At 38.1% G+C, this 18,429-nt stretch overlaps 1 protein-coding gene across 2 annotated transcripts in view; it reads right to left on the reverse strand.

Annotated features, from left to right (window-relative positions):
* The window catches only part of NOTCH2 (notch receptor 2), a 175,311-nt gene that overhangs the window by 123,547 nt on the left and 33,335 nt on the right, over window positions 1–18,429 (reverse strand). For both annotated transcript variants that reach the window (XM_024764784.1, XM_024764783.1), the window contains exon 2: window positions 30–111. In XM_024764784.1, the coding sequence (XP_024620552.1) occupies window positions 30–111 (82 nt within the window). The remainder of the gene's footprint in view (window positions 1–29; window positions 112–18,429) is intronic.

An 18,429-nucleotide genomic window follows, 5' to 3' on the forward strand; every position in this document is an offset into this window, starting at 1 on the left:
AAGAAGGAAAAAAACAGAGAAAAACTTACTTGCAGTACCCTGTACCATTGTGGTAGGTAACACATATTCCTTCATTTACACAGGGCTCATAGCCGTCCCGACACTGCAATGCTAAAAACAAAAACAAATACACATTAGAAATAAGTCACTAGTCATAACCCTCAGACATCAGAGAAACATCATCCAATCCGGGTCAACATTCATTCCCATATCCAACTTGATTTAGGTTTCCCTTTAGAGTCTTAATCATCTTGTTATCTTCTGGCTCCCGCGGTCATAGAAGTACAGAAGCTCATCCCAAGAGTCTCTTCCCACGATAACTGTTCTGTGGTCCGGAATGATACTCTTAATTCTCTGTGCCTCTATCTCTCTGGCTGTTACATCCTTATTTCCCAATGATACTAAGAAAATTAAAGCTATACTATCCATGATATGCCATGAGCATCTTGGGATTTGGATACTTCAGATGAGCAATGTAAGGATTCATCAATGAATATTTAGGAAGACCTGGGTAGATACTAGGTCACCATGATATTAATGAATTACTTAAGCCTCAGGTGAAGTTTCAAAACAGGCCACTTCAAGAAATAATCAGAAACATCAATAATATTCATTCAACAAACTGCATTTGAGAGCCTAGTGTGTACCAGACACTACATTAGGATCCAGAGGAAAAAGGGGAAATGGAATTCATAGAGAAATGAATAAAACATAATCTCTAACTTTAAGGGGCTCACACAAAGATGGGGAGTAGACTATAAATAGAGATTGTAGAGGAGGGGGGATTAAAGCAAAGAAAATGAGAAGTTAATTTTATATATATAAATAAAACAATAATTCTCAAATTCTTGAACCCTAGTCCCTTTAATAAAGAGGTACTTCATCATGTTAATCCCTCCCAAAAGCAGACTACCCAGAAATAAACAGCAATAGTAGAAACTTTCACTGATTTCAGCCAGAAGAGGAGGAAGGCCACCCAAAGCCTCGTTTGCTGGATAATTACAGCACCTTGATTGTTTAGCTTTTAGAGTTGGAATTTTCATCACCAAAATGCTTATCAAGAATACTAATAACAAGTGGAAGGGCAAGACAGAAAGAAACCTTGTCAAACAATAAAAATCAAAATTGAAGTCCATGAACTTTTTCTGGAAGATTATTAAGATCTTCATCTCCTAGGATGGTTCATGTATAAATACCTGAAAGCAAAACCGAGAAGTCTCCACTTTTGAGTTTCCTCTGTGAGTACCACTCTATGAATAAACTGCAATATCAGAGGCTCTAGGTCTGCCCTTCCGGGGCATCAAAATCAGCTTCTTCTCACAGCAGGGCCCAGGCACAAGCTGGGATGTTAGAACAGCTCCTCCATTAACGATTACTGCATAAGAGCCTTCTATATGCCCAGTACTGTTATCAAGTGATGAAACCCTTTGAGAATATGTTTACAAAAATCTCAGCTCTTAAGATAATAATATTTTTAAAAACTAGTGATAACAATAGCAGCTAACACATAGCACTTACTAAATACCAGGTATTGTTCTAAGCCCTTTACACAAACTAATTCAGTCTTCCCAGCAACCCTACGAAGTAGTTAATTTCATTAAACCCGTCCCACAGAAAGGATAAGTGACCCGCCTATTGTCACAACAGTGAGTGAAAGAACCAGAATTTGAACGTAGGGAGTCTGGATCTCATGAGAGAGTCTGTGCTCTTAACTACAGTAATACACTGCTTCCCACCATCTGGCATTTTTCTTCTCAAGATGGGCAAAATAGGTATTATTATACCCACGTATTAGAAAGTGAAGGCCAAGGAGGTTAAGAGGCCTCCTCATGGGGCATTCCTCCATAGCACTAGCTGTGACACTGCTGGGCCTTACTGAGTCCAGCTCCGGCTCCATGACAGCTATTGGTATCACACAAGCAGTCACTAGGCTGCAGCCTGCGCAGGCATATTCAGGAAGAGGGTCATCTTGTTGTCCATATCCCACTTCCCTGTAGGGCTCAAATGCTCCCTCTTCCCACACTGATAAGCCCAATGCAACAACTATAATTAAAACAGTTAATGTCAGGTTATTTCCTCCATACCAAAGTTCTCAAACTGATTTTTTTATTCTCTTTAGACACTTTTATTAGTTTCAGTGAGAACTTCCTGACTTTTTTTCTATTTGCTTTTTTCTTTAAATAGGAAAGGAATGTCCTGCAGGCCCAGAGCAAGCCACAGCTCTGGCCTCCCCCTGCAGGAATCCTGGGGCAGTGGAGGGAGTCAGGAGTCCTGAAACCCTGGCTCTACCACAAACTAGCTGCACTACTGCAAGAAAAGCACAACCTCATGGGGGCTCAATTTCCCAACCTGTAAACCAAACTGGGGTAAACTAAATGCTGCTGAAGGATCCCCTGTGATCCAACAGTGACAACTCCCTCATTAAAAGCAGATGAATGGCATGCCTGGTACCTAGAGAGATCTATCCAGAAGGACAAAAGAAGCCAGCCACCCATGACTCAGAAAGCCATGGGTGCAAGCAAAAAAAAAAAAAAAAAAAAAATCACAGTCTGTTCCTATTAAGCATCTCGGAAAATCATTACAGTGACAGGTGCAGAGAAATACAAACAACCTAAAGTCAATATGTGGCAATCAATCTAGAAAATAACTTCACAGCCTAGCCTCAGTGAACCAATCAAATTCAGGGGCCAAAAAGGAGGTAGGCTCACAAGGCTAATTATTAATGCCGTTTGGCCGGTCCGTAGGATCATGCTACCTTGAACCTTTAACATTTACTAAGCCACGGTTCTCAAACTTTAGTGTGTATCAGAATCATCCGGAGGGCTTGCTAAAACACAGAGTGCTGGACTCCACCCCCCGCCACCCCGGTTTCTGAGTGAGTCAGTCTAAAGGGGGCCTGGGAGTGTGCATGCCTAACAAGTTCCCAGGTGATGCTGATGCTGCGACTCTGAGGAGCCACACTTGGACACAACTCCTGTACTAAGGCATGGTGGTCCACTTTAAGGAATCCCCTGAGACTATATAATCCACCAGAAGTCCTGGATGATGTAGACGACAATGTATGGCCTGGATGAATAAAAGCAACGACAACCAAGTAAAATTTGAGACTCACAACTTTGCTCAGAGGCTATTTCTAAATGAATACTGTAATTATTTGTCATAAATATAGAAGTTAAAACTTTGATAACTAAAAACCATGACAGTGAGGCTGGGAAAGATCTCATTTCAAAATTCAATTTACTTTTTTTCCAACGTAAAACACTTAAATTTAACAATAAAATTAAAAGCAGCTTTATATGTGTAAAGTAAAAAGTTCCATCATATCAGTTAGACATTAAACTGATGTTTTAATAGACTCAGAGAAACCAGTCACTCAGAAAAGGAGTGACTTTTTCCCGAATTTTCATCTTAAGCTACAGAGGTTACTCAATAAATGCTGGCTGATGAATATCAATCTCATATATGTACATGCCCCCTGCCCCCAAAAAGGGCAAAAACAAAAAGAAGCAGTGGATTCCAATTTCATCACTCCATCACTTGGCAATGTGACACAATATCTAGAATATTTCCAATTTTCACACATTTTCTCTACTGCATATTTGGGGACTAGTCTTCCAATACTCAGAAATATACTTACAGACGGAATTCCCCGGAGGTCCAGGGGTTAGCACGCCACACTTTCACTGCCGAGGGCACGGGTTCAATCCCTGGTCGGGGAACTAAGATCCCACAAGCCTCAGGGAGCAGCCAAATTCATTAAAAAAAAAAAAAAAAGTACTTACAGAGCATCTACTATGTGAGGTGCAGGCCCTGATGTCAGGGAAACCATGGTTAACAGAATAAAGTCCCTGTCCTCATGAACCTTATTTCTACTAGGGAAAGACAGATAATGAATAAGTAAATTTATTTATTATCTCACAGCGGTAAGTGAGAGATTCTATTGGAAACAGAACCCAGTTATGGGATACAACGTAATCAGGAAGGCTGGAGGTGTAGGGACCTACTTTAGATAAAGTGACTAGGAAAGGCCTCTCTCAGGTGGTTTCCTTTGAGCTAAGACTTAAATGAACAAGAATCATGAAGATATGGGGAAACAGTGATCCCAAGCAGAAGAAACAGCAAGCGTAAAGGCCTGGAGATGGAATGAGACTGGTATTCCATGTCTGTATGGCTAGAAATTATTAAACAACAGGGAGGGTAATAGGAAACAGCAAGGAAGGCAGGCAGGGGTTAGATTACGGCTTCTACTCTAAGGGTGAGCATGAACTACTGGGCTGCTCTAAGCAAGGAAGGCAACACAACCAGATCTGTGTTTGAAAAAAGTCAAGACTGTTAAATGTTCCAGTGTGTGAAGGCTTTTCTTCCTTTCTTATATAAGCTTATGAAAGTCACCCCATTTCAGACTAGGCCGAAGCCACTCATTTTCTCAGCTCCCCCGCAAATGGTAAGGACTTTATTCTAATCCCATCTAACCTCCCAGAATGACAATGTTACAAGGGTCAGTCCACCACTCGCTAATCTGCAGTGGCTTTCAGTTCTTACTCAGTTTTCAGAACTTATTCTCAGCTTGGCTTCAGAAGAACCAGTTGAGAGGTGGATGCAGTACCTTCAGTAGGTACAGAGCCAAGCGTGGCACTTTTTCTTCCAGGGACGAGTCATTCCTTCCTTCTTCCAGTCGAAGCCCTCACCCTGGCCTTCAAGATCGCAGCCTACATTATGCGCCCAGCATTTCACCTCGAACTGCTTTGAATGCAGCCTCTTGCTTGAACAGACCATTGTGAACTCAGTTCCTTGCCTCCACTAGTATCTCAGCTTCCTCTGATTGCCACTTCCCCTTTACTATCTAAATTCTGCTCCTTCCTCCCAGGCCCAGCTCACCTTCTGCCTGGCCCACAAAGCTTCCCCTGGACGGTTCTGTCCTCACAGGCCAACCCCTACCCTTGTAACACTCATAACTCACAATTTAGCATTTAATTCTGTATTGTCTCCTAACTCTCTCGGCTTTTACACTTTTAAGTTCCTAGATGATAGAAACTATTTCTTCTCTTCTGTATATTTGAGGCAATATAGTTTAGTGATTGAAAGCATAAATGCTGAAATCAGGATCTCAGTTGGAATTCCAGCCCCACCGTTTACTGTCTATCTCTGTATCCTCTTTGTACTTTCATTTCTTCATGTACAAAATAATCTCTCTCAGAGCCCTGGCAAGAATGAACCAAATTAATACATTTAAAGAGCCTAGAACAATGCCTGACACAGAGTAAGAACCCTAAAAGGACTGCTCACATAGTAGGTACTTAAATTCTTTGTAATTGATTCCATGATAAATGGTGGCTTTAGAGGAACTTGTTATATCAATCAAACCCCAGTTTAACAAACTTGAGAAATCTGGAAAAATAGAAGAGCCCTAAGCAATTTAGGACATATCAATAAATGGAATAAATTCTTCCCAGTTGCCACCAATAAAGGTCTAGTAAAAGAGATCCTGAACTACTACAAAAAAAGTCACTCACTGCTCAAAAAAAAAAAAAAAAGGTATAGCACGGCAAGCACAGGGAGAAGTGATTCATGAAAGGTAAAATAACACGATATAAGAGCAAAAATGTCATTCAGTTTTAACATGGTGCTTTTACTACTTGTTGAACGACTACTCTGAGTATGGCCCTCTACTAAGCACTGCATGAAAAGCAAACAGGGACAAAACAAACAATTCCTATTCTCATGGTGCACACAATCTAGGGAAGTTAGGAATAGGGACAGACAGAAAATGACCTACCCAAATGACTCTAAGATAAATAGGAGTAAAATAAAAATTGTTTTTACTGTATACCTTTAGCAGACCCTCTCAATATCAATTTCAGAATCACTCCAGAAAGAACCTTTAAGAAATACAACACAACACAAACCTTTGTTGTTTAGCAGTAAGTATAACTCAGTCCAGACAAGGTTCTAGTAAAGTTTATCAGCCTCATTTGTATATAAATACTGCAAACAACAGAATAAACTGTCATTGATTTTTACCAGTTCCAGTGCCTAAGGAATTTGCCCATTTAGGGACAGGCCCAAGATCTCCAGACTTAATGGAATTGTCCTTAAAACTTCCTCTAGGCATTTACCTAGGTTTTCCACGGCTTTTCAGTATCATGCCAGCTACATATCACTGGTTTAAAAGCCTCCCTTTGTTTTAGGAATCTCTAACATGAGTAATTAAGTCTGCACCCCAGCCGGTGTAATCTGAGCAGCCTTCAAACGTGTTTCACTTGTTGCATTAACATGTAATCGTTTCAAATTGGCATTACTTGTTGCTTTGCAGCCTCTTCAAATAAGCCTCAGTTGTCTATCTCACATGATTTTTTTCATATCCTGCTCCCTCTGTCCGCAGGATGGCATCTGTTTGCGCTTTTACGTCCCCTGATGACTCAAAAGACATTTTAATGCCTTGAATGGCTGGGGTTCCTAAAATATGTGAAGAGGAGGCATAGAGGGCCCCTTTAATCTTCTTTTCAACGTTTATGCAAATTTCAAGTAGCAGCATTTGAGAAAGATGAAGTCTGAGTTTATGCCCTAGGACCTTGGCTGTGGCTGGCTGCTATTGCTTCAGGCACATGGTGCTGGAAGAGGCTCAGTAAAATGAACAAAGCAAAGTTTTCTAAAATGACTGCTTGCATTATTACCAAAAATAGGAGAATTGAGGGCAGACAGGGAGACATCAGGGATTTGCAATAAGTCTCGCAGCACCCTGCAATTTCAAACAACAAAGCTTTCGCTAAATTTTTTATTCCATTTTTTGGGATTAAGCCATGGGAAAAAAAAAAAAAAATCCAAACAAACAGAAGAAGTGCAGAAGCTTCAAATCCCAAGTAGTACATTTAAAGAAAAACAAAATGGAGAAACATCTGTCTTCCTCCTTGAAATCTGCCTTGATTAAAAGGCACATAAATGAAACAAGGGAGATATTAATTTTATTTTCCTGATAGCGTTCCGAGGATTTCTATGCCCCTTAAAGGTATCATCTAATAGAACATTTGTTTTCTACTTAAGAGATGATAATACCAGACCCACAGAAATTAAGGCTTAAGCTATAAGATTCATAGCAAAATATTACTACTTTTCAAAAGCAGGAATGCCTTGATTTAAGGAAATATAACCAACAAAAAACTGAATTTACAAATAACATAAGGGTATTTTTTTAATTATTAATAGCATTTTTAGTTTTATAAAGATATTCATCCCAGTGAGTTGGTGAATCCATAGTAATCTTTCATTTTAAAAATTCCAATTTTTGTCCTATTTTATAATGTTGGATTTATTGCAAAAAACAAAATTTGGTACATTTGCTGTACTATGTTAACATGTATTATGCACTGTGTTTTTTTCTTTTTCTTTTATTTTGCTGTATTTTTAAAGACTGCAGAAAAAAATTACTTATGAGTTAAATTTTAATTTCTTAGTTTTGGGGATGAAAATGGACTTCCTCTTCCATATGAAATGCAAGATATGAAAAATACACACATACTTATAAATCACGTGACCAATTTGTTAATAATCATCTCTACACACACATTCTTCCACCTGGAAAATACTTCCTCTCCCTTTCTTCCTTCTCCATCTTGCTAACTCCTACTTATATTTCAATTCACGAATAAAGCATTACCTTCCTTAAGAAGCCCTCAGAGACCCTCCAGTCTGATTTACATGTCCCTCCTTGTACTCCCCTTACATCTTGGGCAGATGCATTATAAATACAGGCTCACCAATTTCTCTCTACCTCTGAGCAAATTCCCTAAAGGCAGTGACCATGATTGGCTCATCTTTGTATAACCAGGACCTAGAACAGTGCCTGGAACGCAGCAGGTATACTCAATATTCATAAAATATTCAATGAACTAACTATCTCTAATTTTGACAAAACCCTTTAACAAACTCAACAATCGGTTTATGTGTTTAAAATATTCCAAGGTTCCAATTTTAATAAGCATGGGGATACCCAAATGTGACTGTGCCTAGTAATTCTGATTTCATACTGTGTAAGGAGTAGAAAAGTAAAATATGGAGGAAAAAATGGTGCAAATTTCCTGGCCTTTAACAGGGATGAAAAGTAGAGAAAGTGGAACCATACTTTTTAATCTTCACAAACCTAAAACATCTTTGGAAGTTCCTATCTTAAAATTTGCATGAATAAAGAAACACCCTCCCCCATGAATCTTAAGCCATGTGTATTATGGTAAGAATTGATTTAAATGGTTTGAACGGAAGCCAAATAATTTACATCTAAACAGCAAATGCAGAAAACAGGCATAAAAATTCCAAGTGAATGCTAAGCTAAGATAGTGTGCTTTTTTTTTAAAACATCTTTATTGGAGTATAATTGCTTTACAACGGTGTGTTAGTTTCTGCTTTATAACAAAGTGAATCAGCTATACACATACATATATCCCCATATCTCCTCCCTCTTGCGTCTCCCTCCCTCCTACCCTCCCTATCCCACCCCTCTAGGTGGTCACAAAGCACAGAGCTGATCTCCCTGTGCTATGCGGCTGCTTCCCACTAGCTATTTTACATTTGGTAGTGTATATATGTCCATGCCACTCTCTCACTTTGTCCCAGCTTACCCTTCCCCCTCCCCGTGTCCTCAAGTCCATTCTCTATGCCTGCATCTTTATTCCCATCCTGCCCCTAGGTTCTTCATGACCTTTTTTTTCTTATTTTTTTTTAGATTCCATATATATGTGTTAGCATACAGTATTTGTTTTTCTCTTTCTGACTTTACTTCACTCTGTATGACAGACTCTAGGTCCAACCACCTCACTACACATAACGCAATTTTGTTTCTTTTTATGGCTAATATTCCATTGTATATATGTGCCACATCTTCTTTATCCATTCATCTGTTGATGGACACTTAGGTTGGTTCCATGTCAATGTTCAAATAGAGCCTCAATGAACATTGTGGTACATGACTCTTTTTCAATTATGGTTTTCTCTGGGTATATGCTCAGTAGTGGGATTGCCGGGTAATCTGGTAGTTCTATTTTTAGTTTTTTAAGGAACCTCCAAACTGTTCTCCATAGTGGCTGTAACAATTTACATTCCCATCAACAGTGCAACAGGGTTCCCTTTTCTCCACACCCTCTCCAGCATTTATTGTTTGTAGATTTTTTGATGATGGTTATTCTGACTGGTGTGAGGTGATACTTCATTGAAGTTTTGATTTGTGTCTCTCTAATGATTAATGATGTTGAGCATTCTTTGTGTTTGTTGGCAATCTGTATATCTTCTTTGGAGAAATGTCTATTTAGGTCTTCTGCCCATTTTTGGATTGGGTTGTTTGTTTTATTGATATTGAGCTGCATGAGTTGCTTGTAAATTTTGGAGATTAATCTTTTGTCAATCGCTTCATTTGCAAATATTTTCTCCCATTCTGAAGGTTGTCTTTTTGTCTTGTTTATGGTTTCCTTTGCTGTGCAAAAGCTTTTAAGTTTCATTAGTCCCATTTGTTCATTTTTGTTTTTATTTCCATTTCTCTAGGAGGTGGGTCAAAAAGGATCTTGCTGTGATTTATGTCATAGAGTGTTCTGCCTATGTTTTCTTCTAAGAGTTTGATAGTGACTGGCCTAACATTTAGGTCTTTAATCCATTTTGAGTTTATTTTTGTGTATGGTGTTAGGGAGTGTTCTCATTTCATTCTTTTACATGTAGCTGTCCAGTTTTCCCAGCACCACTTATTGAAGAGGCTGTCTTTCCTCCATTGTATATTCTTGCCTCCTTCATCAAAAATAAGGTGACCATATGTGCATGGGTTTATCTCTGGGCTTTCTATCCTGTTCCATTGATCTATATTTCTGTTTTTTGTGCCAGTATCATACTGTCTTGATTACTGTAGCTTTGTAGTATAGTCTGAAGTCAGGGAGCCTGATTCCTCCAGCTCTGTTTTTCTTTCTCAAGATTGCTTTGGCTATTCAGGGTCTTTGTTTCCATACAAATTGTGAAATTTTTTGTTCTAGTTCTGTGAAAAATGCCATTGGTAGTTTGATAGGGATTGCACTGAATCTGTAGATTGCTTTGGATAGTATAGTCATTTTCACAATGTTGATTCTTCCAATCCAAGAACATGGTATATCTCTCCATCTTGCTTGTATCATCTTTAATTTCTTTCATCAGTGTCTTAGAGTGATAGTATGCTTTTATTCTACAGTACCATTTTCCCCATGGGTAGATACACTGATACACATCCACAAAACAATAAGCACCAATATGGTCCAAAATAGCTCCAATGTATTTCTTCACTGTAAGTATCTAACCCTTTGTAAAATGACACTGACCAAAATAGTTACAAGGTTTTCATGTCCAAAAGGGTCAGGATCTTAGTGTAATAAAACCCAACAGAGAGTAAGAAGTTATATCATATTTGGAGTTAAATTACTCTCCACACAAAGGACTATATATTTCTGTACTACTTAGTGGTCATAAAAGGCCAGTCTGAGGTATTATTCCATTGTCTTATATCTTCTATTATCTGTTCTGTTCTATGGTCTCTATCTGTTCTCTTATCAGAGACAAACTCTGCCTGTCACCAATTTCCTGTGCTTTTAGTAAACACTCCCTTTGTAAAATTTTTAAAAGACTATTTTGTTAAGCACAGCTCCATTTTTCAAAAAACCCTTAATTTCAAATACATGCTTTTAAGTACCCTTGCTGGAAAAGAATTTTATAAATATATATAATTTTCTTGATACCCACCCAAAAGAAACAAAGTGTTCTTTTAGCTTAAATTGTTCAGAATGCTTTTTAAATGGAGTAGACAATTTCTACTGTTTGTTAATTTAGAGGTAGACCCTAAAAAGAAAGAATAAGGGACAAAATTATGTCGAAAGTGAAAATGGAAAAATCTAAATTGTTATATGTTATTATATAAAATCATGGAAACTTCCCAAAACCAAATGGGGAAAACCCAGGGAACAACTTCAGATTTCCCCACAGGCATCCTTCCCCACAGGAAGGATTTTTTTAAATCGTTGGTTGGTAGCAGTAAATGTTACTCCCAAGAATCAAGTCACTGGAACACCATAATCAGTGTATTACGCTAATGGATGATAGAAGGTCTGAATATTTTTTGTTGTTATTTTTGCAGTACGCGGGCCTCTCACTGTTGTGGCCTCTCCTGCTGCAGAGCACAGGCTCTGGACGCGCAGGCTCAGCGGCCATGGCTCACGGGCCCAGCCGCTCCGAGGCATGCGGGATCCTCCCGGACCGGGGCACGAAACCGCGTCCCCTGCATCAGCAGGCAGACCCGCAACCACTGCGCCACCAGGGAAGCCCGGTCTGAATCTTTATACAAAGTCGCACTAAATGTTCTGAAGTCAGGGTTTGCACAGGCTAAGTTCCTAACATTTGGGTCATTTCTATATTATTATCTGGGTCACTGAGGTTCTATATCTTCAGCCAGAAGTAAACCCTATTCACCTGTGGACAATATTCAATTCAAACTTCCTTCACACATCACTGAGAACTGTCTAAACCCAAGAGCTCAAAAGGTTCTAAACTGTAGGCTCATACCCAGAATATCCCAGATAAGCAGAGAAACCAGCACTGTGAGGAAAATACCTAAATCTGGAGATGGTAAATGCATATCGTTCCCATTTCCAGAGAACATGCCTGGGGCAACAACCTTGGAACAGGAGAAGGTAACAGAAGGAAAATAATCTTTATTAAATATCAAGGGTAAAAGAAAACATGAAATACAGCCCCAAACTTCCATTTCTATGTAGTTTTGTTTTCAATCCCTCCCTTCTTTTGTTTCTTCAAACACAAATCTATGCCAACTCATGTAAACAAAACGTTGGCCCCATGGTCAACAGAAAAGAATAATAATAATGCATGTTTAAAAATATTTGATGAAGAGCTGATAATTTCAATGTTCAATCAATCCCCCTGAAAAACCCTAGTCCTCTAACTCCATAAAACTTTCAACTACTCGCATTCTTTCTTTACTGTGCATGTAAGCAAGAATTTATCTCTAAGACTACTTAGACTTCTGTGGAGTTAACACCAGTCATTTGAATAAAAACAGCCCAGCACACTCACAGTCACAATTTGGCCTGCAAATGCTCATGTCCATTCTTGCTCACCTAACTGTTGCTGGATGAGCCAAGAAAGACAGCAAACAGAAAATCTTGTGTACAGGCTTATCTCATTTTACTGCATTTTGCTTTATTGCATTTTTACAAATTAAAGGTTTGTGGTAACCATGCATGGAACCAATCTGTCATGCCATTTTTCTAATGGCTATTCCTCACTTCATGTCTCTGTGTCACATTTTGGTAAGTTTCACAAAATTTCAAATTTTTTCATTATCATTGTATTTGTTATGATAAGCTGTGATCAGTGATTATTGATGTTTCTACTTTAATTGTTTTGGGGTGCCATGAACTCTGTCCGTGTAAGACAGTGAACTTAATAAATGTGTGTGTTCTGACCACTTCCCCAACCAGCTATTCTCCTATCTTTCTCCCTCTCCTCAGGCTTCTATAGTCCCTGAGACACAACAAAAGTGAAATTAGGTCAGTTAATAACTCTGCAATGACCTCTAAGTGCTCAAGTGAAAGGAAGGGTCACACGTCTCTCACTTTATATCAAAAGCTAAAAATGATTAAGCTTAGTGAGGAAGGCATGTTGAAAGCCAAGATAGGCTGAAAGCTGGGCCTCCTGCACCAAACACTTAGCCAAGTTGTGAATGCAAAAGAAAAGTTTTTGAAGGAAATTAAAAGTGCTTCTCCAGTGAACACACAAATAATAAGAAAGTGTAACAGCCTTATTGCTGATATGGAGAAAGTTTCAGTGGTCTGGATAGAAGAACAAACCAGCCACGATATTCCCTTAAGTCAAACCTAATCCAGAGCAAGGCTCCAGCTCTCTTCATTTCTGTGAAGGCTGAGAGAAGTGATGAAGCTGCAGAAGAAAAGTTTGACGCTAGCAGAGGCTGGTTTAAGGAAAGGTTTAAGGAGAGAAGTCATCTCCTTAACATAAAAGCAGAAGGTGAAACAGCAAGTGCTGAGCAGAAGTTGCAAGCAACTTATCCAGAAGACTTAGCTAAGATAATTAATGAGGGTGCTACACTAAACAACAGGTTTTCAGCATAGATGAAACATCCCTGTATTGGAAGAAGATGCCATCTAGGACTTTCATAGCTAGAGAGAAGTCAAAGCCTGGCTTCAGAGCTTCAAAAAACAGGCTCTTTTGTTAGGGGTTAATATAGCTGGTAACTTTAAGTTGAAGCCAATGCTTATTTACTGAATACTACTCGAAAAATCCTAGAGCCCTTAAGAATTATGCTAAATCTACTCTGCCTGTGCTCCATAAATGGACCGACACAGCCTAGGTAAGAGTACACCCATTTACAACATGGCTTACTGAATGTTCTAAGCCCATCGTTGAGACCTACTACTCAGAAAAATAGAGTCCTTTCAAAATATTACTGCTCAATAACAGTGCATCTAGTTACCCAAGAGCTCTGATGGACATGTGCTATGAGATTAATGTTGTTTTCATTGCTACTAACACAACATCCTTTCTGCAGCCCATGGATCAATAAGTAATTTTGACTTTCAAGTCTTATTATTTAAAAAATACATTTTGTAAGGCTATAGCTGCCATAGAGATTTCTCTGATGGATCTGGGCAAGGAAATTGAAAACCTCCTAGAAAGGATTCACCATTCTAAATATTACTGAGCTCATTTGTGATTCGTGGTAAGAGGTCAAAGTATCAGCATTAAAAGGAGCTTGGAAGAAGTTGATTCAAACCCTCTTGGATGACTTTGAGGGGTACAAGACTTCAGTGGAAGTTCTGCACTCCAGGAGGCTAGCACCAGCCCCAAAGCCCCCTCAAGCCAAACAGTCAATTGCATGGGAAGCCTACCCTTCCCTCCAGCTGGCCCACAGCTACTGCGTGAGACATGGCCTTGCAGTCAACCAGGCCAGGGATCAGCCCCACTTATCAGCATGCACACAGGAGTTATCCCTGCCACAACAGTAGGGTGCACAGAGCCCACATAGGAGATACCCCCAGAACATACAGCTCTGGTAATCAGAGTGGTGCATGTTGCTGGGCCTTATCACACATCCCCTACATGAGGCCACTTCTCCAATAACAGGAAACATAACCGACTTACCTAACACATAGAAATAAACATGGAGAATTGGGTAAAATGAGGAGATGGAGGATATGTTCCAAAGGATGGAACAAGACAAAATCTCAGTAAAAGAACTAAACAAAGTGGAGATAAGCAATCTCCCCAATAAAGAGTTCAAGGTAATGATCATAAAGATGCTCAACAAGCTCAGGAGAAGAATGGATGAACACAGTGAGAATTTTACCAAAGAGTTACAAAATATAAAGAAGAACCAAACAGAGCTGAAGAATACAATAACTGAAATTAAAAAATACAATAGAAGGAATCAACAGTGGATTAGATGATACAGAAGAACAGATCAACAATCTGAAAGACAGAGTAGTGGAAATCACTGAAGCTAAACAGAAAAAAAGGAAAACAACTTTTAAAAATGAGGACCATTTAAGAGACCTCTGGGACAATATCAAGAATACTGATTTTGCACGACAGGGGTCCCAGAAGAAACAGAGAGAGAGAAAGGAGCAGAGAACTTATTTGAAGATTAATAGCTGAAAACTTCCCTAAACTGGGGGTGGAAACAGACATCCAAGTCCAGGAAGCAAAGAGAGTCCCAAACAAAATGAACCCAAAGAGGTCCACACGAAGGGACACGATAATTAAAATGGCAAAAATTAAAAATAAAGACAGAATCTTAAAAGCAGGAAGAAAAAAGCAACAAGTACAAGGAAACTCCCATAATACTATCAGCTGACTTTTCATCAGAAACTTTACAGGCCAGAAGAGAGTGGCACAATATATTCAAAGTGATAAAAGGGAAAAACCTACAACAAAGAACAGTCTATCCAAAAAGTTTATCACTCAGAGTTGAAGGAGAGATAAAAAGAGTTTTACAGACAAGCAAAAGCTGAAAGAGTTCAGCACCACTAAACAGGCTTTACAAGAAATGTTAAAGGGACTTCTTTAAGCAGAAAAAAAGGCCACAACTAGAAATACGAAAATTATGTAAGAAAAAATCTCACTGGTAAAGGTAAAAATACAGTAAAGGTAGTAGATCAACCACTTATAAAGCTAATAGGAAGTTTAAAAGACAAAAGTAGTGAAATATATAGATGTTTATGTTGTTATATATGAGACTCAGGGTAACCACAAACCAAAAATCTGTGATACACAAACAAAAGAGAAAGGAATCCAAATACAACACAAGAGATAGCCATCAAATCACAAGCGAAGAGAGCAAAAGAAGAAAAAAAAACAACAAAGAAATAAAAAAAATAACAGAAAACAATTAACAAAATGGCAATAAGTACATATCTATCAATAATTACTTTAAATGTAAATAGACTAAATATTCTAATCAAAAGACAGAGAGTGGCTGAATGGACCAAAAACAAGACCCATATATATGCTGCCTACAAGAGATTCACTTCAGATCTAAAGACACACAGAGACTGAAGGTGAGAGAATGGAAAAACGTATTCCATACAAATATAAATGAAAAGAAAGCTAGGGTAGCAATACTTATATCAGACAAAATAGACTTTAAAACAAAGACTGTAACGAGACAAAGAAGGACATTACATGATGACAAAAGGATTGATCTAAGAAGAAGGTATAACAATTGTAAATTTATATGCACCCAGCATAGAAGCACCTAAATACATAAAGCAAATAGTAACAAACTTAAAGGGAGAAATTGACGGTAACACAATGATAGGGGACTTTTAACATCCCACTTACATCAATGCACAGATCACTGAGAGAGAAAATCAATTAGGAAACACTGGCCTTAAATGACACATTAGACCAAATGGATTTAATAGATATATACAGAACACTTCATCCAAAAAAAACAGGAGAATACTCATTCTTTTCAAGTGCCCATGAAACATTCTCCAAGATAGATCACATGCTAGGCCACAAAACAAGTCTCAATAAATTTAAGAAGACTGAAATCATATCAAGCATCTTTTCCAACCACAACAGTATGAGACTAGAAATCAATTACAAGAAAAAAACTGCCAAAAAAAACCCATACACACATGGAGTCTAAACAACGAGCTACTAAATAATCAATTGAAAAAAACAAAAAATACCTAGAGGGCTCCCCTGGTGGCACAGTGGTTGAGACTCCACCTGCCGATGCAGGGGACACAGGTTCGCGCCCCGGTCCGGGGAGATCCCACATGCCGCGGAGCAGCTAGGCCTGTGAGCCATGGCTGCTGAGCCTGCGCAGCCTGAGCCTGTGCTCCACAATGGGAGAGGCCACAGCAGTGAGAGGCCCACGTACCGCAAAAAAAAAAAATACCTAGAGACAAATGAAAATGGAAACACAACGACCAAAATCTATGGGATACAGCAAAAGCAGTTCTAAAAGGGAAGTTTATAGCAATACCAGTCTACCTCAGAAAACAAGAAAAATCTCAAATAAACAATCTAACCTTACACTGAAAGGAACTAGAAAAAGAAGAATAAACAAAACACAAAGTTAGCTGAAGGAAAGAAATAAAAAAGATCAGAGTGGAAATAAATGAAACAGAGACTAAAAACAATAGAAAAGATCAATGAAACTAAGAGCTGGTTCTTTGAAAAGATAAACAAAATGGATAAATCTTTAGCCAGAGTCATCAAGAAAAAAAGAGAGAGTACTGAAATCAATAAAATCAGAAAAGAAAGAGAACTTACAACAAACACCACAGAAATACAAAGAATCATAAGAGATGACTACAAACAGTTATGTCAGTAAAATGGACAACCTAGGAAAAAAATGGATAAATCCTTAGAAATGGATAATTTCCCAAGATTGAATCAGAAAGAAGTAGAAAATATGAACAGACTCATTATCAGAATTGAAACTGAATCAGTAATTTTAAAACTCCCAACAAACAAAATTGAAGAATAGAAATCATATGATCATCTCAATAGATGCAGAAAAAGCTTTAGACAAAATTCAACATTCATTTATGATAAAAACTCTCAATAAGTGAGTACAGAAGGAACACACCTCAACATAATAAAGGCCTTATATGACCAACCCTCAGCTTAATGGTGAAAAGCTGAAAGTATTTACTCCAAGATTAGGAACAAGACAAGGATGCCCACTCTTGCCACTTTTATTCAACATAGTAGCAGCAGTTCTAGCCACAGCAATCAGACAAGAAAAAGAAATAAAAGGAATTCAAATTGGAAAGGAAGAAGTAAAACTGTCACTGTTTGCAGATGACATGATACTATCTGTAGAAAATCTAAAGATGCTATTTAAAAAAAACTATTAGAATAAATAAATTCAGTAAAGTTGCAGGATGCAAAATACAGAAAACTGTTGCAATTCTATACACTAATAATAATCAGAAAGAGAAATTAAGAAAACTATCTCATTTACAATTGTATCAAAAAGAATAAAATACCAAGGAATAAACCTAAAAGGTAAAAGACCTGTACTGGGAAAACTATATGACATTAATGAAAGGAACTAAAGATGACACAAACAAATGAACAGATATACCATGCTCATGGATTAGAAGAAGCAATGCTGTTTAAATGTCCTAACTACACAAAGCAGTCTAAGATTCAAGACAATCCCTATCAAAATATCAGTGGTATTTTTCACAGAACCAGAAGAAATAATCCTAAAATTTGTATGAAACCTCAAAAGACCCTCAACAGCCAAAGCAATCCTGAGAAAGAACCAAGTGGGAGGTATCATGCTCCCAAACTGAAACTATACTACAAAGCTATAGTAATCAAAACAGTATGACATGGCACAAAAACAGATACATTGATCAATGGAACAGAATAGAGAGCCCAGAAGTAAACCTAGGTTTATATGGCCAATTAATCTACAACAAAGGAGGCAAGAATATACAATGGGGGAAAGACAGCCTCTTCAATAAATGGTGCTGGGAAAAACTAGACAGCTGCATGCAAAAGAATCAAACTGGGCCACTTTCTCACACCATATACAAAAATAAATTCAAAATGGATTAAAGACTTAAATGCAAGACCTGAAACCATGAAACTCCTGGAAGAAAACATAGGCAGTACGATCTTTGATACTGATCTTAGCAATATTTTTTTTGGATCTATCTCTTCAGGCAAGGGAAACAAAAGCAAAAATAAACAAATGGGACTACATCAAACTAAAAAGCTTTTGTACAGCAAAGGAAACTATCAACAAAACAAAAAGGCAGCCTACTGAATGGGAGAAGATATTTGCAAATGATATATCTGATAAGGAGCAAATATCCAAAATGTACAAAGAACTCATATAAATCAACATCAAAAAAACAAACAACCCTAACA

The sequence above is a fragment of the Neophocaena asiaeorientalis genome, unplaced genomic scaffold, assembly GCF_003031525.2.
Source record: "Neophocaena asiaeorientalis asiaeorientalis breed wild unplaced genomic scaffold, Neophocaena_asiaeorientalis_V1.1 scaffold62, whole genome shotgun sequence".
Classification (NCBI taxonomy): Eukaryota; Metazoa; Chordata; class Mammalia; order Artiodactyla; family Phocoenidae; genus Neophocaena; species Neophocaena asiaeorientalis.